Source organism: Zootoca vivipara, chromosome 8, assembly GCF_965207765.1.
Source record: "Zootoca vivipara chromosome 8, rZooViv2.hap1.1, whole genome shotgun sequence".
In the NCBI taxonomy this organism is placed as follows: Eukaryota; Metazoa; Chordata; class Lepidosauria; order Squamata; family Lacertidae; genus Zootoca; species Zootoca vivipara.
The window spans coordinates 66,683,564-66,707,681 of NC_142591.1; the positions used below are offsets into that span (position 1 = coordinate 66,683,564).

General features: G+C 39.7%; 1 protein-coding gene across 8 annotated transcripts in view; it reads right to left on the reverse strand.

Annotated features, from left to right (window-relative positions):
- UBR5 (ubiquitin protein ligase E3 component n-recognin 5) overlaps positions 1-24,118 on the reverse strand; it is a 69,138-nt gene that overhangs the window by 43,818 nt on the left and 1,202 nt on the right. For 5 of the 8 annotated variants that reach the window (XM_088675761.1, XM_035126423.3, XM_035126424.3 and 2 more), the window contains exons 2-9: positions 15,128-15,172; positions 14,157-14,238; positions 13,894-13,970; positions 12,863-12,982; positions 11,201-11,390; positions 8,322-8,481; positions 4,146-4,295; positions 196-407 (exon numbers count right to left, since the gene is read on the reverse strand). In XM_088675761.1, the coding sequence (XP_088531887.1) occupies positions 196-407; positions 4,146-4,295; positions 8,322-8,481; positions 11,201-11,390; positions 12,863-12,982; positions 13,894-13,970; positions 14,157-14,238; positions 15,128-15,172 (1,036 nt within the window). The remainder of the gene's footprint in view (positions 1-195; positions 408-4,145; positions 4,296-8,321; positions 8,482-11,200; positions 11,391-12,862; positions 12,983-13,893; positions 13,971-14,156; positions 14,239-15,127; positions 15,173-24,118) is intronic. The other 3 variants (XM_088675763.1, XM_088675762.1, XM_035126427.3) reach the window with 1 other exon arrangement.

The window sequence follows — 24,118 nt, forward strand, 5'->3', positions numbered from 1 at the left end:
CACGTCAAAACTGAAGTGACATGAACACGAATGATCCACATTCAATGTAAACACGTCCATAATGTAGGAATTACATGCAGGGCCATTTGATGAGGAAGGTGGCAGGGGGAGAAAAGAGATAGATCCACATTTACAGACAATACAATATATTCCAATTTTGCATTTTTAATAAAAAATAAAATACAAGCAAAATACCTTATCCGGCCACCACTGCAAGTCCTCTCCTAAAGAGACCGGGCTTTGGACAGGTGTATTCTTCTTGTCAAGGTTTGGCTCCCCTTCTTTGCTTGTAGAGCCTCTTTCATTATCAAATGAGGCTCCATCAAGCCACCTTCTTTCACGCAAACGTAAAACGGACTCACGTTCACGCAACAGCTCAGAGTCTCTCTCTAAGGGAAGAAGGAGAACTGGTATGCAATTGGGTCACACCAGTGGGATAAAAGTAAGCCACTCTCTAGTAAAGACCCTTCAGGATGCAACTAACAGCAGTTAAAATCTACTTATAGATTTCACTTAAGTGTAAATATAAAAATGACATGCAACACTCAAAATATTAACCCTTTCAAGCATATGTACTTTGGTATTGCCAAAATAATTTGAAATGCAAGAATGAGACTAGAAATAAAGTTCAAAATCTGAAGTTTCAAGCTACTCAAAAAATGAATTAACAGAAGAAGAAAAAATATCTCAATGTTTACTTAGGATGAGATAAAAAGTGATTTAAGATTTTTATAGTACCATATGCAAAGAGTATATTGTGGGTGATCTTATCAAAGAACAGCAAGAAAAATAGATGCCACCAAACAAGGCAATGTCTCTTTTAGACTTTTTAAGCTAACCAAAAAGGAGTGTTTATTAGAGAGTCTCAGAATTTTCCCCAACCACCACCACCAGTTGAAAATGTTAAAAAACAATCTTAAAACTTCTGTAAAATTTGCTAATCCAACCCCTTCATTTAAACAAACATATAGGACTTGCTTTGATTTTTAAAAGCTTATGGCAAAGTTGCTTAACTGATTTTTTTTGTAGTCAGACAACGTTCTAAAAAAAAGATTTTTGAAGGAGATGTTCCTTACCAAAATGCTTTCCCTCCAATTGGCCTAAAATTGTCTAAAGCCAGTACTCTCCAGTTCTCTCATACAATTAAAATTTTAAGTCAGGTAATCAAGCTAAATATCCAAGAGTCAAATATACATGGAAAATAAGGATTTTTCATCTTAACATAGAAATAACCTTAGAAAGGAAAAAGGGAGTGATTTAAGAAGTCAGAGGTTGAATATACGTACATGCACATAATGCATTTAACATATGAGTCTTCATTTGTATTGATAAACTTCTTAAGAACAAATCTCTCATCTTTCCTCCTTGCTCTCTTTTTCCTTCTGGTATCTGTCATTTCATTCTCTTCCTTTATTAAAAACTAATCTCCACATAGCTTAATTCTTTCCCCCACCCCACCCCTTGATCTACAGCCCATTCTTAACAACTTTTCCTTTTATCTCCCGTGACCCATCTACTTGGACTAATGCTGGGCCAAAAATCATCTCCCATCCTAATGGTACTGTTCATGCCCCATGAAAAGGTTTGGGGGGGGGCATTTTCTGCCACTTTGGGGGCTAGTAAGGCAAATTCAACAAATTGAGAAAGGCCTCCTTCTACGATATGAGGTGGTGGAGGGTTCCTTGTGCTTAAAAAGGAAAAAAAGTTAACAAAAAAACAATGAAGGTTTCCTTCTGCTTGAAACAGAGCTGCGATTGACTGCCTGTTGATAGGTCCTAAAAAATGCTAAATAGGAATGACTAAATCATGATGAGTGATTGTGTTCACTGCTTCAAACAGCAGTAAAACATCTTCCATTTGAACAAAAAGGTAGTTGTGATAATGTTTTCCTTCATATTGATATTAGTAAGTTTCAGTCTCTCTCCACTTCTGTGCTTGTATGAATTTTACTGCCATTGTTTATACCAGAACTATGCCTTTGGGTTGGGTAAAGGAGGAGGAGAGGGGTGTACTGGCGGGGGGGGGGCGCTAATTTTTTATTTAAAAAAAGATGAACAAAAAGTAAAAGCATTAAGGAAACCCTCAGACACCTCATATTGTATAGGTAAGCCCTCTTGCCCCCCCCAAAAAAATGCATCCAATTTGCCACCCCCCTCAAAAGGCAACTCTGGCTGTTCTAAGCCCACCCAATCCCCATCCCAAAATCACTGGGGGAAAATGGGCCAAATAGGTCAAACTTAAAGACATTTAAAACAGCTTTTAGAGATGAAGTGTAGACTAGAGGATCGTGTAAACCTTCTCCCCACCACCTTCTGCATAAATTCCTCTTCTCTCCTCCCTCCAGCTTTGGAATTACATGCAGCCATTGTCAATCCAAGTTAAGGTGGAACCAAGCATGTAATAAACTCATTCCAAGAACCCTAATAGTTTCGTCTCTCTTTTAATGTAGAAACTGAAGACAGAGTGTGTGCACTCGAAGGGGTAGGAGCATAGGTGCCAACTTCCAGATTGAAAAATCCAGGATCGGCAGCTGCGTGGAACTGGAAGTCGCGCTGCGGCCATTTTGGAACTGGGCAGAGCGACGTCGGAAGTTGCTTCTACGCATGCTCTGCCCATTTCCAAAATGGCTGCAGCGCCAGAAATAGCTTCTGCACATGTCCAGAGACTCCAGACATGCACAGAAGGAGCCTCCCCGGGCCGGTAAGAATCCGGGGGATTTACAGGGTTTTTTAAAATCCGGGCTGCCAGCGGGAAACGGCTGGAAAAACGGGGGTTTCCCGGGGAATACGGGAGACTTGGCAGCTATGGGTAGGAGGAGGATGCATGTGATCCTGCAGCCTGCACTCAACACCTAAACCAGGGGTTGGCAAGATTACCGTCGGAGGATGGGCCAGAGTGTGTTCGCACGCATGCTCCTATGAGTCGGAGGAGTGCCCGTGTGCATGCACACAGGTGCCATCAACCCAGAAGTCAGTCCCTGCACCGGTAAGAGCGGATGGCGGGCGGCAGCAGGGGTCACCATGGGTCAGTTAGACAAGCCCCGGGGGCCCGCTACCGGCCCATTGGCCTTAGGTTGCCGACCCCTGATCTAAACCCTAGCTTCAACGTTATGTCTGAACCATGTCTCAAGAATGATGACAAGGTATTTTGTTCTAATCCTCTACGTCACCTACAGAAACTGCATAATTTTATGACGCTAGATTGGATAAATCTAACATGTTGAGAAAATTAAAATTATGCCTAATACCTACAGCAACCATTTTACTGATCCTAACTTGTGATAACACAAAGATATTCAGGCATTGGAATATCTAACAGAAAAAAATTGAATGGGCAGAGCAATACTCCATGAAAGATCATGATAGAGGTTGGATTAACAATTGGTAAAATGTTATGGATACGCATAATAGGTATTTTTAATAAACTATGAAGGAATAACTAAGTATCAGATCTGGTAGCACATTTCATACGCTTTTCAAGTCATGCTTATAACTTGACAAAATGCAAAGTACTCTGTCATTGCAATGGGTTATGAATAACAGACATGGAATTTGAGCACTGCAAGCCATTTCAGAATGCAGTTAAATTCCAGCTTGCCTCACCTATTGTTGAGTATGTCATTATTACTATGCTTTGCAAAGACAATGTTTACTCTTAGAGCAGTGCATAAGGAGCAGTGGAAGAGCTTTCAATGCTACCTACTGGAACAGATGTAGGACTTCTAACTATACTATTGAGTTATGCCTCCAGACTCAGGAAGGCACAAAATTCCCTATGAACCATGGATACTGAGCAATTGAACTCCCTTTCAGAATGTTGCATGAGAAAAACATTGAGTTTTTCAGTAAGAACTCCCTAAGTAGGCATGGTTTTTTTAAAAAATTGGCTTTAGGCAGATTGCTTTTTGAAAGCCTCATACACATTTCACCTGTCAAACTTTTCAAACATACTGCTAGCAATTAATTTCACACACTTACATCATACAATTTTTACAGCTTAATGCAAGAAATTTTATATATCTATATTTAAAACAGAAAAGGGTTGTACACACAAAACTAAAGACAAAAATCACCAGCATGTGCTATAACTAGTGTACTGCACAGCAATGCTACTTATTTACAAAGAAAAAAAAGGTGCAAAATTACCTCGGGACGAGCTTAGCCTGGAAAGTGATGAGCGCCGAAAGGATGGATAACCAAAGTAACTAATATCTTCTGAAAACATAGCATCAGCATCAATAATGACACTTGGGTGAGCAGAATGTATGTCAGCATCCAGAAGAGACATAAGATCCTCTATAAGAGGAGACAAGGATCTGAGGTGAATTATCAGCTACTTGAAATATCATCTTGAAAGACCATCACCAAACAAGACAAATCCACCAACAAAAACTGATGTTCTGTTCTTCAGATTCCCTAGCGTATGGATGTATTGCCTACTGCTCACATATGCGATCAAGCAAAATGTCCTGATTTAAGAAACCAGTGTTAGCTATATCAACTGCTTGGTCTAAACTAATCCAGACATGGTTCAAAGCTGGAAGCGGTTAAACAATATAAAAATAGCAAAGCTCAATAAGTTTATGTTCCAGAAGAAAGCAGATAAAAAAAAGACTTCCTCCAAAGAGAATAAAGCTCATGTTTGCCTATTATTAAGACAATAGCTTCCTAAACTGGAAAATGTCAATTTTAATAGAATCTGCTGATAACCTCTGCAAGAACTCATAAGCATGCCCCCCCCCCAAACAAACTCTACATTTTCTATCATGAAGTAACTGACTTTAATGGTAGGATAGTGCCCCATCTTTTAATTCTCTATCTGGAGATGATAAAGGTCCTACCTTAGGTGCTGGAAAAAAATATCTGCCTTCCTGACTTTCTGTTAAATTCTATTAAATTTATTTTCCAACACAAAGCAGGAAATGCTGTCCACATTGACAGCAGATATATTTTTATATTTCTGACAATGTTTTTCAAGCTCTATAAAATCACACCCCGCTTCTTACATTAACTAGGCTTTCCATAGACATTCCCAACCACAAGCCTTGCTATGGGTACTCATCTAGGTGCACTGAATGCGTCCACCCATCGTGGACATCTCTCCTTTAAAGTAATCTCATTGAGACTGCCACTTTCACTTTGAGAAACCTTGATGTTTTTATACATCTGATACCAATTAAACATGCAAAATTGTTTTCAGCTTCTTTCCTCCCTCACCCAAAATGTCCTTCACTGGTACCTTGCACCATCCCAGGGATCCCTCCATTAAGTCAAGGAAACATAGGTTTATGCAATCCTTTCAGCGTCCATCCTAAGAATCACAACCTCAACACTAATTACTTTTAGTTTCTCTGCACACGGCATCCTCTAGAACAGTAGTCCCCCCCCCAAAAAAAAATCCCCACAAACCACTTGAAAGTTGCTGAGGGTCTTGGCAGAACATTTCATAATTTTTCTGCCTGTTGTAGCAACTGTAATGTGCTGTGCCCAATGCTATATGGTTTGTAACTGTGTTTTTACTCACACACCACAGAGTACCTGAATAAAGCTTGCAGACCACTTGTGGTCCACAGACAATGGTTTGGGAATCCTTGCTCTAAGAACAAGGATGAGGAATCTGTGACCCTACAGATGATGTTGGACTACATGGCCAATGGAAATTTCATTCCAACAACATCCGGAGGGCCACAGCTTCCCTACCCTTGTTCTAAAAAAAGGTTGAAAATTTAAATTACTAGTAACCAGTGCTTTTTGTCTAAAAGAATAGGTGCTGGTACTCACCATGAAGCTGTTACAGTTAAGTGCCACACTTTTTAACAACAACAAAAAGAGGTGCCGCCGGTACTACGTACCAAACAAAACATTCACTCTGGCCTTACACAGATATCACCAAATACCCAACTGGATAAATCTACATTTGTAACAGAAACAAGCCCAAAATCTAAACACGATAAAAATAAAATAAACCTATCTCACTATCTGTCCGTGAACTATTACCTCTGAAATAGACCTAGACAAAACTAACGCCAATAGGGCACACCACTTGACCTCTTCCTAATGCATTGTTCAAAGCCTCCAAAAGATGCTTATTTCATATGAAATCCCCCTGATACAGTGATGACTGAGAATTTGAAGGTCACATTAAATATAAACAGTAGAGCTCACCTCTCCTGTAAAAACAATGGAGTAACTTGGCTGAATAATTTTGCTTCAGTGCTGCAACACAGATTCCAGCAGCCACACCAAAACTACTGCTGCAGCTCAGAAGCCAAGTATTTTCCCGTGACAATGGCCATCAGAACACAAAGTTAAGATAAATACGGTAACCAAACAAACCAGAATGTTGAACTCTGGAAAATTCCATGTATCTAGAATACCAGGAAAGGGGGGCAAATACTAACCAGCTTTAAACAGCAAGCCTTTGCTCTCCAAGCAGCACCCTTTTCGTGCAGCCTCAGGACTGTTTCACGTCCATATTTTATCAACATGGGACAACTTTGGCAGTTACCTTTTGGTGGAGATGCACGTGGCTCAACGTGCACCTAGAATACCATCACCTTGTATCTCAAAATTGGGACTTGCTGAGCATCTATTGAACCTTACAAGGAATGTGATTAACCTCTCTGACCCAAAAGTGCTGTCAAGTCTATTTGAGGTAAAAGTATTGCTGTGTAAATTGTTTTGTTTTGTTTTAGTAAATTTTACCTAATTCATATTTAATGTCTCAAAGCAACAAGAGCATTACAACTGTAAGCACACTTTGTAAGAACAAAGGTTTTTTAATAGTCAATGCTTACAAATATGTCTTTCAATGAGTAAAAACACCGGTGCTTTGTCTACCTGTCTGTGAATCATCTGCCACTGAGCTTGCTCAGTTCTTCCCAACAACAATAAATTACACAAGCAAACCAAGCCCCCCAAAAGACAGTCTAAGAGAACACTAGCCTTTGAAAGGGGTTGGGGATGTAGGAGATACTCTCATCCCCCTTCCTTTTGTCTGTCACAGAAGCTCAAGACAAGAAGAATGAGATATGGAGACATGGAAAAAACTTTAGCTGAAAGAAAGGAGCAGATAGGGAAGATTTTGCTTGGGCATTTTATTAATATTTTAAATAGTCATCTATGGAAGATATGAAATTTAGCAGCTAGGTTTGGAGACTGCCATAGCTCCTTATCTCAAAGGCAAGGCACAAGCCAAGAGGCACAGCATGTTTACAGAATGAGAAAAATGAAAGCTGGATGCATTAACAGCGCAATCCTTTTGACTGTTTACTCAGAAGCAAGCCCCTACTATGATCAACAGAACTTTCTCCCTAGTTTAGGATTTCAGCCCAATATATTTATAGTCTGCCCTTTATGCATTAAAAAATGGCCCAAAGTGGCAAAAAATTGCACACCAACCAATGCAACAATTTTTAAAAACCTTTTTAAAAACTGTCACCAGCAGTTCACACAGGTTGGTATCCAGTCATTATCAAGGAGAGCTTCACATGGCTCAAAGTTACATTGTATAAATAGGCCCTTTCCCTAACAAGCACCCAGGTTAATTCTTGTCCCCGGCATATCACACATTATGAATCACTAGCCTTTCATAACAACAGTAATGTCAACTGCTGTCAATTCGTTCTTCACAATATTAGAACAAAATTGCTAATTCTTCGCTTGTCAAAACAAACATGCAAATTATTTACAGTCTTCCCACTTTATAAGCTTCCCACTGTAGCCCTTCGTATTAGACAAGTTGTGCACCCTGGTTCTCCTGTATTTGAGGAGCAACACAATCTAGAGATCTACATATACAGGCTTTGTGTGAATGTGCATATGAGGTATGGAAAATCATGCCCCAAATAGGAATGCCTATCAATTATATAAAATGCCAAATTACTCAAGACTGGTACATTTTAAGTGTACAGCTGTTCTAGCATAACTGTCTCCTGAGAGTTACAAAACAGAAGGTCCTTGCAATAAGAGCTCTTTACACTTGGGGGGACGGACCCTCTTACCAAGATAAATGATGATGGTCAAAGTATGTACAAGCTTTCATTATACTAGACCTCCAAACTGTTGCTTCAAATCCAATAAGCTAACTCAAGACATTCACTTCCATACAAGTTAACCTTACTTTTGTCTTGCCTATTACTTTCTCTCTTATTTATTGGAACCAAAGAGGAATCAATATTTTTGTATCTCCATAGGGTACATCGCAAAGAAAATAATGCTAACTCTTTACCAGTACTGCAAACTGAAAGTCTATTGCACTTTGACAGAATAACTTAATATTGATTTTAATGATGAAAAAAGGAAACATTGCCCAATACAAACCTCCAGGAAGGTAAGATTCACTCGCCGTGTCGTCACCATCATCCCCATCTTCATCATCACGACTCAGCAAGTTGTTGACTGCAAGATTTACATCAAGATTTGTCCGCTGGAGCTCTCTGATAATTACACTCCTAGATTTTCCTTGTAAGACAACTTGTGCCTAAACAAAATAGAACACATTTTTAACAATGTAACATGTTACACCTCTCCAGGTAATTTTCATCAACAGAAACAAATATTTCTGGAGTAGTAGAAGTCAACAATATACTCAATATAAGCAGATATCATGTTTAACTGGAAAAAGGTAAACAGGCTGGTTTTGGATAATGCTAGTAAGTAATGTGAAGTCTCAGTAACTTCTGGTTGTGGAGCAGTTTATAAATCTGTAAAAATAAAAATCTATTGCTTATTTCAATTCTTTGCTGCTTAAACATTCCTTAGCTCCACTCCACAGGCTACTTTTAAAGAGGCTACCAATGTTCCTTTTGGGGGACATGCTTAATAATAACTTTCTTATACCCAGTCTTCCAGGAACAAGCCTCCAGCAAAGACATGAAGGATTCAGGCCACCCTCCCATCAACGCTCATGGCACATAGTGTATATATATTGGTGATTCAGGACTCCTCTCTAAGTACCGTAGGTGGGAAGAGTGAGATTCTGAACCCTGCCAAGCCAAACTTCTGCATCCCCTTGCCTGGAGCATGGGCATGCCAAAGCTTCTGACAGCAGCTGGTTATTTACTTTCAAATCATGCTAGACAGGTAACAAATGTGAGAACATGGTCCAGAATTTGGAATGAAAACATTCACTCAAATGGCCAGGGGAGGCCCTTCTGCTCATGTGGCTTCAGAGGTGAGGCTGGCACAAGGAAGTGAGTTCACCATTACAGTGCCCAGAATAAAACGGCCTAAACGGCCTCGGTCCAGTATACCTGAAAGAGCGTCTCCTCCCCCATTGTTCTGCCCGGACACTGAGATCCAGCGCCGAGGGCCTTCTGGCGGTTCCCTCGCCATGAGAAGCCAAGTTACAGGGAACCAGGCAGAGGGCCTTCTCGGTAGTGGCGCCCACCCTGTGGAATGCCCTCCCACCAGAGGTCAAAGAGAATAACAATTACCAGACCTTTAGAAGGCATCTTAAGGCAGCCCTGTTTAGGGAAGCTTTTAATGTTTGATGGATTTCTGTATTTTAATATTTTGTTGGAAGCCACCCAGAGTGGCTGGGGGAACCTGGCCAGATGGGCGGGGTATAAATAAATTATTATTATTATTATTATTTATTATTATTATTATTATTATTATTATTATTATTATTATTATTATTATAAAAACATTTGGGGGGGAAACTGTCGTTCAGGTAGGCTTTTGATCTAAGAGGCTGGAGATATTTCATCTGACATATTTTTACCTGACACATTCTTTCTTTTGGATATTTGCTGTTTGGTTTTTTAAAGTATGATTATATAGTAGTTTATTTTTGATGATGTATGCCATTTCAGTAACTCAGTACTGATACAGAAGGGATAAATACAGTGGTACCTCGGGTTACAAACGCTTCAGGTTACAAACTCCGCAAACCCAGAAATAGTACCTCGGGTTAAGAACTTTGCTTCAGGATGAGAACAGAAATCGTGCTCCGGCGGCGTGTGGCAGCAGGAGGCCCCATTAGCTAAAGTGGTGCTTCAGGTTAAGAACAGTTTCAGGTTAAGAACGGCCCTCCGGAACAAATTAAGTTCTTAACCAGAGGTACCACTGTATCCTGCCAGATAAAAATGATTTATGGGCACCGTTGTGCTTCTCTATTCCTTGGCTATACTGAATATAGCCCTGGAAAAGACCCTGATGTTGGGAAAGATTGAGGGCACTAGGAGAAGGGGATGACAGAGGACGAGATGGTTGGACAGTGTTCTCAAAGCTACGAACATGAGTTTGATCAAACTGCGGGAGGCAGTGGAAGACAGGAGTGCCTGGTGTGCTCTGGTCCATGGGGTCACGAAGAGTCGGACACGACTAAACGACTAAACAACAACAATATTGAATATGTCAGCGTGTATCATATAGCACAAAGTCTGCCTCTTATAAATATACTAAAATTAAGAAATTTGAAAAGTGATTATCAATTTACAAGGAAGATGTGTATTTACCATTAGAGAATATTAGTTAACAACTTAATGTGAATAAAATCAAAGTGTCCTAGTGCGCAGGTGGGGGTGGAGGAAGAGACCCACAGAAAGAACGCATAAAAATAATACAAACATGTGCAGTGTCTGAAGAAATTTACCCACAGGCATTATAGGAAACAGAACATAATCTCAGAGCAATTATCAATTATCCCTGGGAGTCCAAGGCCAATTAGGGTAGTCTCAAAGGCCTGAACAAGAAGCGCCATCATCTTCACACAATACTAAAGAAATACTAACCAACTAACCTACTTTTAAAATTCTTGCTAACCCTCATGTCAACAGAAATTGTTCCTTCTCAATAATCTGTAGTCTGCCTGCTAATCTTTAGTGAATAGTCAACACAAATGTGTTTTCAAATGGTCGAACATTAAGTGACTTGCATTATGGGTGGTGTTTATTTCTTTATTCACTAAAAATTGGGCCAGGTGTTTTTCAAAGGCTGACTCAAAATATTTCAGTCCCAAGACCACAAACCAAAATGTGCTCACAGTCAACCTTAGCTTTACATGAATCTGATGCAGATACTCTTCCTTTTCTCAAGTTTCCAACCATTGTGAACGTCTAAGGGCACAGAAGCATTCCATCTTCCTCCAATATATATACATACATGCAATAAACTTGCAAAATAAATAAGCAAGCATCTCCCAGTTACTCCTTTTCCACAACTTTGAAATATTTCATCACAAGAAAGATTCATACCTGTGAAATGAGTTCTTCTGGAATAACAGATGCTGGAATCACTGGCTGGGGCTGACTACCCAAGAGCCCAGATCCTCTATCACGTCCTGTTCGAATAACTCGCGTTTGCCTCCTGGAATCTCTAGCTCCAGCTGATGATCTACCAGAGGATCCTCCTCCACTTCCCCCGACACCCGAGCTCCAGCGACTCCTGAAGAATTTTTAAAACGGCAATAGATTTATGTGTTTGAGCTGTTTTACAAACTATCGTGTATCTGAATTTAACTACAGGTAGGTAGCCGTGTTGGTCTGAGTCGAAGCAAAATAAAAAAATTCCTTCAGTAGCACCTTAAAGACCAACTAAGTTTATATTTTGGTATGAGCTTTCGTGTGCATGCACACTTCTTCAGATACACACTGAAGAAGTGTGCATGCACACGAAAGCTCATACCAAAATATAAACTTAGTTGGTCTTTAAGGTGCTACTGAAGGAATTTTTTTATTTTGCTGAATTTAACTGTCGGCTACAGTACACTAGCCATGTGATTCGGTAGCCTTTTAAAATGAAGCTAGAATGCTTGATACAATGGCATCTTTTCTGTAGTTTTACAAATGCAATTTCTTTTAAAGACTCCAAAGAATATAAATTCACAAGCTAGTTTGCATTAAGATGCACTTCTTTACTTTCAGCTTTTACTTTTATTCTACATTCCAGCCAACTTCTGAAATTGTTAGCAATGAAGTCATTGCATGCATGTGCAAAAGATCAATATGCTTAAGTTTTCATATCCAAGAGCCATACATTCTGAGTTACAGACTCTGACCGCTACACTACAAATAATTAAAACAGAACTCCCCTTTTCTATGCAAAACGTTTAAATACTACCACATCTTAATGGCCATATGTTGGTTAAAATTATGAATTGCTTCAGAAATAGTCATCCTCCCAGTAAAGATCTCCTTTGGAAGAAAGATATAAGTATCTTTACCAATAATAAGTGGTAATTTATTTTGAAATATTTGTATTAGTGGAAATGTAGGATATTATTTATGCTTGATTTCTTTTTCTAGGCTGAAGATAGGGCTTGTATTAATATAATAATTTATTAACTGAATACACTTGACACAATCGAAACGTGAGGCTGTTCAGATATCTTGAAACTGAAGTAGTGAACCATTCTTGAGAAGATACTAACAATTGTTGCTGATGTGATACAAATGCACCGGGTTTAACTAGAAATCCTCTCATTGTTTACTTCTAAATCATGCTAGCATTGTTCAACAACATAAATAACAAATATGTCCAAATACAGGTCATGACACACATGCAGATATTTTTCCTACAAATGTTTTTATTTGTATTTTTAATATTAGTCCCTTACTACAAAGCAGATTCATGTGACATTTTGAGTAAATTATGTTCCCCTAAAATGAAGTTATTGTTATTCAGGGGAGGGATCTAAAAGGACTACCCACAGTAGCAGACATGTTTTTATTATGGTTAAAGTAAATTAGATTGCTTACAATTATAGATTTAACATTCCAAACTTAACAGCTTAATAGCATTTTTCCAAAAACCACTTCTGCATTTCGGTGGTCTTATACATATGGAAGACAATGTTATGTGTAGCCACACATAACCAAGTGCAAACAGATGGTAGCCTCAACCCTATCAAAACTTACCCAAGGGTGTTGCCTGCCAGTCTGCCCAGAGTTTCAGAACCAGACAGAAACCATGGGGAATCACTAGTTCTGCCTGGCCTGGATGTCCTTCCTGCCCCTGAGCCACTGCTCAACTTTGAACTGAAAGTAAAAGATGGTAGATCAGTCACAATACAATCCCAAATGGGTTACGAACAAAGCCTGGAATCCCAGGTTTAAATTATCAGGGACTTAGTCTGGTAACACACACCAGCTTAAGCAACACCCTTGGGGAATCTTCCATACTTAGCTGCAGTATATGATGCTCTAATATGGAAAAAGAAAAAGCATGTGAAGCATGCCTAATGAATTTGGTGGTTGACAAAATGATGTCCTACTTAAAAAACAACAACAACTCAGTGTCAGGAATTACGGTAAGATTGTGAAGTGTCTGTATAAATGAATGAATATGCCTTAGATTATAAATTATAACCATGAGTTAATGTAAAGCCCAAAAACCTGTTTAAACCAAACATTAAACATATCTGGTAATAGTTCCCCCCAAAATAATTTTGAGCCAAATAATAACAATGTGGATCCAGAAAACATCCCTAGCAAGTGGTAAATATGTAAAAATGTACAGTGGTACCTCTGGATGCGAACGAGATCCATTCCGGAGCCCCGTTCGCAACTTGAGCAGTGCGCAACCTGAAGCACCAAATCTGTGCATGCTCACCGCACAATTCAGTGCATGTGCGTGACGTCATTTGGTGCTTCTGCGCATGCGCGAATCGCTGAACCCGGAAGTAACCCGTTCCAGTCCTTCCTGGTTTGGCGCGTTACTATCCCGTGGTGTACGCAAGCCGCAGCAAACATAACCAGAGGTATGACTGTAATCTCAAACTTGAGTGATTACTGAAATAAATTATCTAAAATAACTCATGGCACATTTAGGATTGTAAGATTCTGTTCTCATCATTTACTATAAAATAGGTCATTAGATTGGCCTTAATCAAAATACCAGGAGAAATTTGTTAGGTACTTCTTAAATACACAACAAAAGTAGTCCTTACCCATCATTATTATCAGGTTTACCCAATTCCAATCTGTCTGGCTGAACTAAAAAGCCAATCCTGCAGACTCTACCATCCTAGATTTAAAAGAGAGAGTGTCCAATAATGAAACAATACTAAACTTTAATTATGTAAAAAATAAAAGTTTTCAGCTGTGGGTCAAGTTGGTCTAATTGAGATTGGGAAAACTGTATTTAATTATATGAATTAGGTTTAACAGTATCAGCACAATATTTTTGCCAAACGTATTTTGAACAAATTACCTCAAGGAGAAATGCAGCATGATTTGGTCCCACCACACACTGTTTAATAGTGGCCTGCTCCAATACATTCAAAGGGGGGTGGCTGAAAACAAAAAACAAGCATGGGTAACATTTTTTAAGACTCCTTAACTCTGAGAAATAAACCAAGTGGCATATGGAATGTATAATGAATATAGCTGTAACATCTGAAACTGATTAAAGATGAACATTACAGTTGCAGCAACCCAATGTATTTTCAGCCAAAAGACAAAAAAGAACAAAATGTTAAAAGCCACCAGGAAACATTATACTATATTTCAATAATGTATTTTCCAATACATATCTTTATGAAGCAGTGTTCCCCAAGTGCTATTTTCTGACAATAACTGTGAAATATACAGCAGCAGCCAGTTTTAATCCTGCCTATGCACTTCAATTCATTTAAATCATTTTTAATGCTAAACTCCAATTATTATCATCAGCACCAATACTGATTTACTAATCACCATCTAAACAACCGTCTTAGATGATTTATACATAATTAAAAACAGTTAAGAACACAAAAACAAACAAGACATTTAAAACAAGACAAAAAAAACCCAAGATCAAACAATTAATTTGGATACCAATGAAATACAAAACCACATCCACATGGCACTTTGACCATCACAGGTACATCAATAGCTCTTCCTTTCTGCATTGACTTGGGCAACAAGACTTATGTAGTTAACCAAGTAGGGAAACTAATTTAGAGACAAAGGTACTAATTCTGGAAATGGTGAATATGAAAGCTGAACAACTAAGCAGCTTTATCCAACCTCAGGTCCTCCAATTTTGTTGGACTACAATTCTCATCATTCCTTACCACTGGCCATGCTAGCTAGGAATGATGGGTGCCACAGTCCAAAAATATTCTGGGGGACCCAAAGTTGGGGAAGGTTGTCCTAAAGTTACCCTTCCTTTGATGTTTTACCCTATTAACGCTACCTCACCTGTTTAAGTTGTATTTGTTGAGCTTCTCTGAAACTTCCCTTAACCTGCAAGAGAAAACAAATGATCTTTTAGCATTAATAATTTTCAGTCAAGCAGCACATTTCTGACCAAAATTTACTTTGGCTATTAATAGATCTATTTATAAGGATACAACAAATGCTCATGGTGAGTGAAACCTCGGAACCAGATTAGTAGCTGAGATTTCCAGTGGTCAAAAGACAGATTAAGTTATGAATATTGTTCTAATTCTCTTACATTTATATTCCACCGATTTTCTGTCTTGCAACCCAATACATGTGATTCCAAGGCAATCACCCATCCAGGCACTGAACAGACCCAGATATGCTTAGTGTAAGCAAGGTAGAGACCTCATGTGCCTTCAGACCATGACCATAACAAATGCATAAATAGCATTTGGTTAGCAGCTTTAAAAATGGCCTCATTTACCAGGGTTGCCAAGCACCCCTTTCTGTCACCACTCTCCTAGCCAACATACTCTTTGCTCTTCTAGCTCTAGCACTCCATTATCTGTAGTTCTCCTGCGCGTCAAACTCTGCCCTCTTGCAGTGCCTGGTACCTGTAAGGTGCCAATCTGACTTCCTTCAAATTCCTCCTCAAAGTCCACCTTTTGCATAAAGTCTTTGTCAAAATCTCTTAGCTGCCATACTACTAAACTCAAGTACTGTACGTACAATTGAAACAAGTGCATGTTCTTCCCCAGTTTACTTTTACTTTGTCCCCACCCCCCACTTTCTGTGATCAACTTAAAGTGGTTTTAGAAGGGAGCCTGTCGTATTGTACTTTATAAAGCACAATATAAATTCATAGCATTATATAAACAAGACAACATAAGAGCTGAACCATAGATATTTTCTGTTTTCTTCATCATGCACTGGTGTTCTTGCATAAGTAACTTCAAATACACCTTGAAACACACGATTTGCAAGGAGGTAAAGCATGAAAATGTACCCATCATTCTTTTGGTTTGATCACATGATACACCAGCCTCTGCCAACCTGGTAGCCTCCAGATGAGTGTTAGAAACTCAGATATATACGCTAAACACCAAATGGCTCCTTAAGGTAAAAAGGTAAAGGTAAATGACTCCTGGACAGTTAAGTCCAGTTGAATTTGACTATGGGCTGAAGCGCTCATCTCCACTTTCAGTTCAAGGGAGCCGGTGTTTGTTCGCAGACAGCTTTCGGGGTCATGTGGCCAGCATGACTAAACTGCTTCTGGTGCAACGGGACACTGTGACCGGTGCCAGAGTGCACAGAAACGCGGTTTACTTTCCCGCCATAGCGGCACCAATTCATCTACTCGTGCTAGTATGCTTTCGAACTCCTAGGTTGGCAGGAGATGGGACACCCACATGACCTTAAACCAGGATTACAGTCACTAAAATGGGGTGCCTAGTTGTCATTTGGGAGCCAGGCAGCTTGAAAGTCATATTTTTAAATGCAACATTTTGGTTCCTGAAATTCAATCTGATTCTGCAGAGAAAATATAATGGATAGGATGTGCTGCTAGTGTGTGAAAACACATCCAAGGATCCCCAGCCACAGACCTCTAGATGTTGGAGACGTCAGGCACCATCCTGGTGCCCGGGCATCTTCACTTGGTCGCAAGTGGCCAACAGCCAGATGCAAAATGCATCTGGTGAATTTCGAAAACTGTTTTAGATTACAATTCCCATTGGCCCTAGCCAGAACAGCTGTGCACAAATGCATTCAGCCTCATTTTATGTATGCCCCTCCTTACCTACTTGGGCCAACCTTGCTGTTAACGTGTCTGCCTGTGACATAATTATTTGTGACATAACAATTGGCAGCCTCTATGTAAAGAATGAAAGCTCATTTTAATGACAGGAGCAATTTAAGACAGGACTTCTGAAAAACTCACTGAAGAAAGCGGGATCAGTACACAACAAAAGCCTCATCTAGAAAAGCCCCCAAAGACTTTCCCTGACTGAGGGTAGATTTTTCATGATCACAATAACCCTTTAATTAAGTGATCCTGCAGAAAAACAGCCCCTACATTAATTTAACTCGAAGAGATCAATATTAAAATTTGTATTATGGGCCAAAGTTACATTCCACAGCTTGGACTTTCCTTTGCTCTGTTTTTCAGCTTTAGTTGTGTTGTCTACCCAGCCAGCAATCAAGAAGAATGTTTGAGTGCTTGTTGTAAGAAGCGAGGGTTAGTTTATTCTGCAGTTATTATGATGAGTAGAGGAGGAATGGGCGCTTATTGCAAAAAGGTGAAATAATGAGGTAACCTAGAGAGAGCTGAAATACATCTACCCCAAGTAATTCTTCACTCTTTAAAGCACTCGCTATACTCACAATCATAATGGCTATTTTTTCCCCCTTGTGATGCTAGACGGCAAAGGATGAAAACAAGCCTAGAGGAATAAAAACACTACTGTGCAATCTACAGTTGGCTGGCTGACTGGTTCTGCTGTAACAGGCCTAATTTCTGATTTTCCCAATACGTGCAACTCAGCATGAGGCCTTTCCAGGGTTTCTGGGAAGAAATATCAACCCAGCAACCAGTAAAAAAAAATCCAATGGATTTCTACAATTAGTTTCTAATCTCTGTTAGCCTTTTAGTCATTTATATAGCAAACAGTAAACAAAAGATCCTTGACCATCCAACAGAAAGGAAGATCTATGGAAAAGTTTGTTTTTCATATGGAATCTAAAGCTGAGACACCTAATCCAGCATTAAAGCTAAGCTGACTGCCATGTCCAAAGTAGCTCAGTTCATGAAGAATCAAAAACAGGTGAAAGATGACTGTAGCTATTGGCAAAGTCAAGCTTTTGAGCCTGGTTGTGCATATTTTTTAAGGTACACACTGTGGGTTAAACCACTGAGCCTAGGGCTTTCCGATCAGAAGGTCGGCGGTTTGAATCCCCGCGATGGGGTGAGCTCCTGTTGCTCAGTCCCAGCTCCTGCCAACCTAGCAGTTCAAAAGCACGTCAAAGTGCAAGTAGATAAATACAGCGGGAAGGTAAGCGGTGTTTCCGTGTGCTGCTCTGGTTCACCAGAAGCGGCTTTGTCATGGTGGCCACATGACCTGGAAGCTGTATGCCGGCTCCCTCGGCCAATAACGCGAGATGAGCGCCGCAACCCCAGAGTCAGTCACGACTAATGGTCAGGGGTCCCTTTACCTTATGCATATTTTTATTTGATTTTTTTATTTATTAGATGAATATACTGCTCTTAATAAGATCTCAAGGCGGTTCATCTGTCCTCAGCACCACTCCACACAAGTTTTTACTTTACAAGTTATAGCATAAACTATTCTATTTTGTTTTATACCTTTTTGTAGCCTTGTTCACTGCATCCATAACATCCTTAGAATCATAGAGTTGGAAGAGACTTCAAGGATCATCTAGTCCAGGCTTCCTCAAACTCAGCCCTCCAGATGTTTTGAGACTACAATTCCCATCATCCCTGACCACTGGTCCTGCTAGCTAGGGATCATGGAAGCTGTAGGCCAAAAACATCTGGAGGGCCGAGTTTGAGGAAGCCTGATCTATCTAGTCCAACCCCCTGCAGTGCAGGAATCCTTAACCCAATAACCCACAACCCTGAGATTAAGTGTCTAATGCTGACTGAGCTATCCCTCAGGTCAAACAAAAAATATGCCAGTCATCTAATTCCTGGTGTTCACACTAAATGCTCTGTTAACATGACCTTTACATAGCCAATTATGTAAGTTAACCTGCTCTCTCACTGCCTTTTCCTTCCTTTGGATTGGCCATCAGTAAAGAAGCTGGATTGGCTAGCACTATGCCCCTCCAAAACACCCCAGCTCAAAATGTGGCTGCCCCACCTAAGAAAGAAATCTGGCTACAAGGCTGCCCCTACAGGCAACTGCATCATCAGCACTGCTCTCAGGAGGCAACACTACCAGTCCAAGAATGCCACTTACGCCAAGCATGCCACCTAAGGCAATGTGAAGACAATTTTCAAGGTTATTTCGTTTGAGAAGACAAACTCTCCCAGTGCAAACTACTTGGGAAGGGATATTATTATGCCATGGCTGGGCCTTCAGCAGTCTGGCTAGACATATTCCAGACTCCAGGCTAATAAAGTTAGCCACTGCTGCAACAGGCAATCACTGCCAGTGTTTTAGTATTTTTCCACGATGTGGATTACATTTGTGCTTCATGTTTTTGTGTCATTGTCCACCCCCCCTCTTTCTGTTCTGTGCACATATAGGGTAAGGCCCCTCACAAAACAGGCTCCTGTACTTGTACTCTGAAACACCCTGCCATATGCCTTACATAAGACATGAAAGGAAATCACAAGTGGAGCGGTTAACATGAATTGCAATGAGATCAAAAATACATTTCACTGGTAATACATTTCTCTCTGTGTTCATTTCAACAATACAATAGCTAACCTTTCAACAAGGTGATCTCACGATGAGAAGGGGAAGAATGTGATTCACTAAAGGTTAGGAAATAAAACCACCACCAAGAAGAGTAGCCTTGTAAAAAAAAAGAAAAAAGGATAGGACCCCTGGACGGTTAAGTCCAGTCAAAGGAGACTATGGGGTTGCAGCACTCAACTCGCTTTTCAGCGTTTGTCCACAGACAGCTTTCCGGGTCATGTAGCCAGCATGACTAAACCGCTACTGGTGCATGGAGGACCATGACGATGCCAGAGTGAATAAGTTCAAATTTACTATCCTCCTTTCCCACGCTTTCCACTTGTGGTGTGTTGATGGCCTGGGGGAAGGGAAGGGGGAACCAATACTTTTCTAATGTATGAAGCTTTTTCTACCTAATCATATTCTTACTCTGACCAGCTGGCATTTTTTTCTAGCTGGTGAGTGTGGAAAGTCCAAGGCTTCCTCCCAATCTGGGGAGGGGGCAGGGATCACCACTGCAGGAGCAATCCTTGCTGAGACTCCCTTCATAGCCCACACCTTTGGAAGAAAGACTGTACTTCCAAGGTACTTCACACACCTCTGCAGGGCATCACCAAAACAAGGCACACACTACAAAAGAGGCAGGGCTTATTTTTGCACCACACTTCGACACAGCATGATTCCAAGGACATTTTCCCACCTGGGAAATGGCCCAACATCCTGCTGCACTTCAGAGGGGGCACCACAAGGTCAGGGACAAAATCCTGAGCCCTGGATAGGAGCAAAGTTTCAGAAACGAAATTTTTGGTCAGCCAGCAAGACCAGACAAAATTTATGGCCCCCATTATATCCAAGTCCCTGAAACAGTAAAATTACTTAATGCCACCAATACCTTATTTTAAAGTATCCTGTTCCCTTTTAAGTGTCGCAATTAAAGAAAAATGTTAACGAACCAGAAAAGGTTCAGAAGGGAACTATGAGAATAGTAAAGGCTGTGGATTAATCATAAGATAAGCCTAAAGAAAAATAGGGATTCTTCAAAACAGAGCACTGTATGGGACTCTGAAAAATTAGGGTTTGTGTGCACAAAATTACATAAATTCTGGGATGGGCTCCACTTACCCATGTGTCACATGCACACTCCAAAGCCACATCATATATTGTTTCAAGCTCATTAATGTCATCTAGAGTCCTATTATGAAGTGGAAAACTGGGCAGGTTCAGTTTTATTTTGGATTTTTTAGGTGACCACCCGGAGGAAGTGTGTGTATGTATCTTTATTAAACACATTCATTAAGTCTATTTGTAAACAAACTTTGGGCGCCAGGGAGTTAATAAGGGAGTAAATTAAAACTAACACTGTCCAGTGTATATATCTCAAAACTCTTGGGGGAGCAGAAAAATACATCAATATGCCAGGTATTTGTAGCATAAAATCTCCAATCATTTAAATTGAATTGGAGCAGCAATCAAGAGTAACACTGAAATTAATGAATACTGTGGACTGCATCCTTCTGTTATAGCTTCTTGAAAGCATAGAGTAGATGTTCCCAGCAATGCTCCTTTAAAACCATTTGAGAATGTTTGGTGAATGTTTTGTCCTCAGGGTGCTGTATCTAGAAGCCACAGCCCAACGCGAGCTCCAAACTTTTAGACCTCAAACTATGTAAGATTTCAACAAAATATATAGGGTTGAAGCCAAAGAAAAATAGCTGAATGTATGTCTCACTGAAATCAGTGGTACAAGTAATTAAGCTTCTCTGATTTCAATGGGACTTAAGTTTAACTAATTCGGTCCAGATCCAATCTACAGTCTCTAGATAACTGCAGAATACCCTGTGCTAGCTAAGCATGAAGATATTTTAAATAGTGTAATGGAATTTTGGAAAGGTAGGGAGAGTTCCAAAGGCACAACTACACACAAGCAGAAACACAAGAGTTGTTGCCAAAATCACCTTCCCAGAGGATGCTGGACATCTCTCCCTCTTAATGTATAATACTTAGCCCATGTTGCATAAACATGACATTCTGCATTTCCCTGCCACACATTTTTGTTGGCTGGTAGGGGAAGGAAAACATTACATTCTTCTTGTTATTATTTTTATGTGTGTAATGGCTGTCTGCTAGACACAGTAAACTGAACTGATACACATTACATATTAACAAAGCTTAGTAAAACATATCTAGATTCTAATTTCAACAATCTTCTACTGAAGGCACATGCTTTTTAACCGGTAAAGAATGCCCTGATTTAACAGTTAGATCCTAACGCATATACGCAAATAAACAGCTGCTCCAGGCAGTGTCACAAAACTTGGTAGTACACCACTGTTAAAGGAAAACTATGGACTTGTGGTCCCAATTTATTTTATCCCTTTATGATGCTGTACACCAAAATACATGGTCAAAAGTGGGATAGTAACAGGCAGGAAAATGTTGGTTTACTAAATTGTACGGTATTCAATCTCCTGCCTAAAATCCTGCTTACCCTCACCAAGGGAGACACCTGAATCCCTAATTCTTGAGTAGAGAAGCTTTTCAACACCTTTTAAATATAGAAGAGCTTCCCCTCTCTTAAGTCACCATGATTACAAGTCACAACTGCTATGGGACCAAGCATGTCGACTCAAAAGGGTATTTGATATTAATACCGTTCTACATCAGAGAAGAAAATATATACCCAAAAGGTAAAATTAATATTTATTACTCATCTGCTTCTGGTTTCATGTGATCAACATTAAAAAAAAACAATTCACACAGCATTAAAATAGGTATACAAAAATAACCTGATTTTTCCAACAGTCAGATTGTGATCATTAATTAATGGGAGCCATTTTGATAGTGCAAACAGATACATGGTGCAGTAGTTATCAGGTGTCTAACAATGGCCAGGGAATCCCTAGGTCAAATCCCCACTTGGTCATGAAGCTCATTGTGTGAACTTCAGCCAGTCACTTCCTCACAGCTTAACTCAGGGGTCAGCAAAGTTTTTCAGCAGGGGGCCAGTCCACTGTCCCTCAGACCTTGTGGGGAGCCAGACTATATTTGGGGGGGGGGGGTGAACAAATTCCTATGCCCGACAAATAACCCAGAGATGTGTTTTAAATAAAAGGACACATTCTACTCATGTAAAAACAAGCTGCTTCCCAGACCGTCTGCAGGCCGGATTTAGAAGGCGATTGGGCCAGATCCAGCCCCTGGGCCTTAGTTTGCCTACCCGTGGCCTAATCTAATTGACAGAGTTGTCTAAATAATAAAAAAGGGAGGCAGAATCATGTATGCCAAGCTAAGCTTCTCTGCAAACAGACCAAAAAACTCTGCAATAATCAAATATGTTCTATCCTTGTGAGCATTTGTTATTACATCAGTAAAAATGAACAACCATAATAAAGTTGTCCTTTAAAAGTGTTTGCATAAATGAAACCAAATCTATGCTTTTCCAACTAACAATTCAAAAAACAAACCCCCATATTTATGAAATAATTTTATGAATTTATGAAATAATCATTTGTTGCTAAGAAGTTATAGCTACCAACAGCCATTTTATAAGGTGTTTTGTACATTTAAGTCTGCACTAAAATTGGTACTTTAAGCATTCCTCACTATTACAACTTCATGAACCATTTGCTTATGATTCTAAAGCTACAGCCATAATCAGTGTCACCAGGAAGAAACCAAATACCATGGGACCCAGTGGGATATATTTCAAGGCAAACATATTTAGAACATGGCTGTAGAAGTTACATGAAGATGCTAGTGTACTTGCCTCACACTATTAATGTCCTATCTCCACCCTTCTATGACAGAAACATGCCAAATTCATAGACATTAGTGAGGCTGCAGCCAATCTCTGAGGTGGTATTTCTCTTAGCACATGACACTCACTGCAGTGTTAAATGTGTCACCAGGTCATTCAAGAGAAAGAAACCACACCCAGACAGGCAGGCCCGTAATGGTTTGAATAAGATGTACTGTAACCCTCACATTGATGTACGTTACTTGCTAAATATTTAGCTTTTCATTTTCTACTGAAACCTTTTTCAGACATCTTTCTTAGATAAGCATACAATCCTATGCACACTCATCTGGGAATAAGCCCCACCAAAACACAGGGGTATTATTTCTGAGTAAATATGCTTAAGATTGTGCTGCACAATAACAGCATAGACTTGGACCATAATCAAATTTAATAAAGGCCCAGAGAGTACAATTATGTCTACTATCTCTGTTGCTATTTTAAAAAGAAGTAATAGATATATCTACATGTTAACTGCAACAAAATTATTTTTGTGTTGTAATGTGTTGTAATACAAAAAATTAAACATTACTGGAAATCTCAAATTGCTTGCAATTTGGGCTTTCCATTATGCTCCCAATCATATACATTTAGCAGTTTCAAGACTGTCAACCTCAATGCAATCAAGCCTATTTCATAGATCTCCCCTGCAAGAACACCAGCCACAATAAACATGCTGATTTACCTATCCCTTTCCCATCACTAATTTGTACAGTTGCACATTCTCCCTTAAGTCCCCCTTAAAAGCATATTTAATTCAAAACCTAGTCTTGCTCCTTTGATTTCTATGCCAAAGACTGACAAGATTAG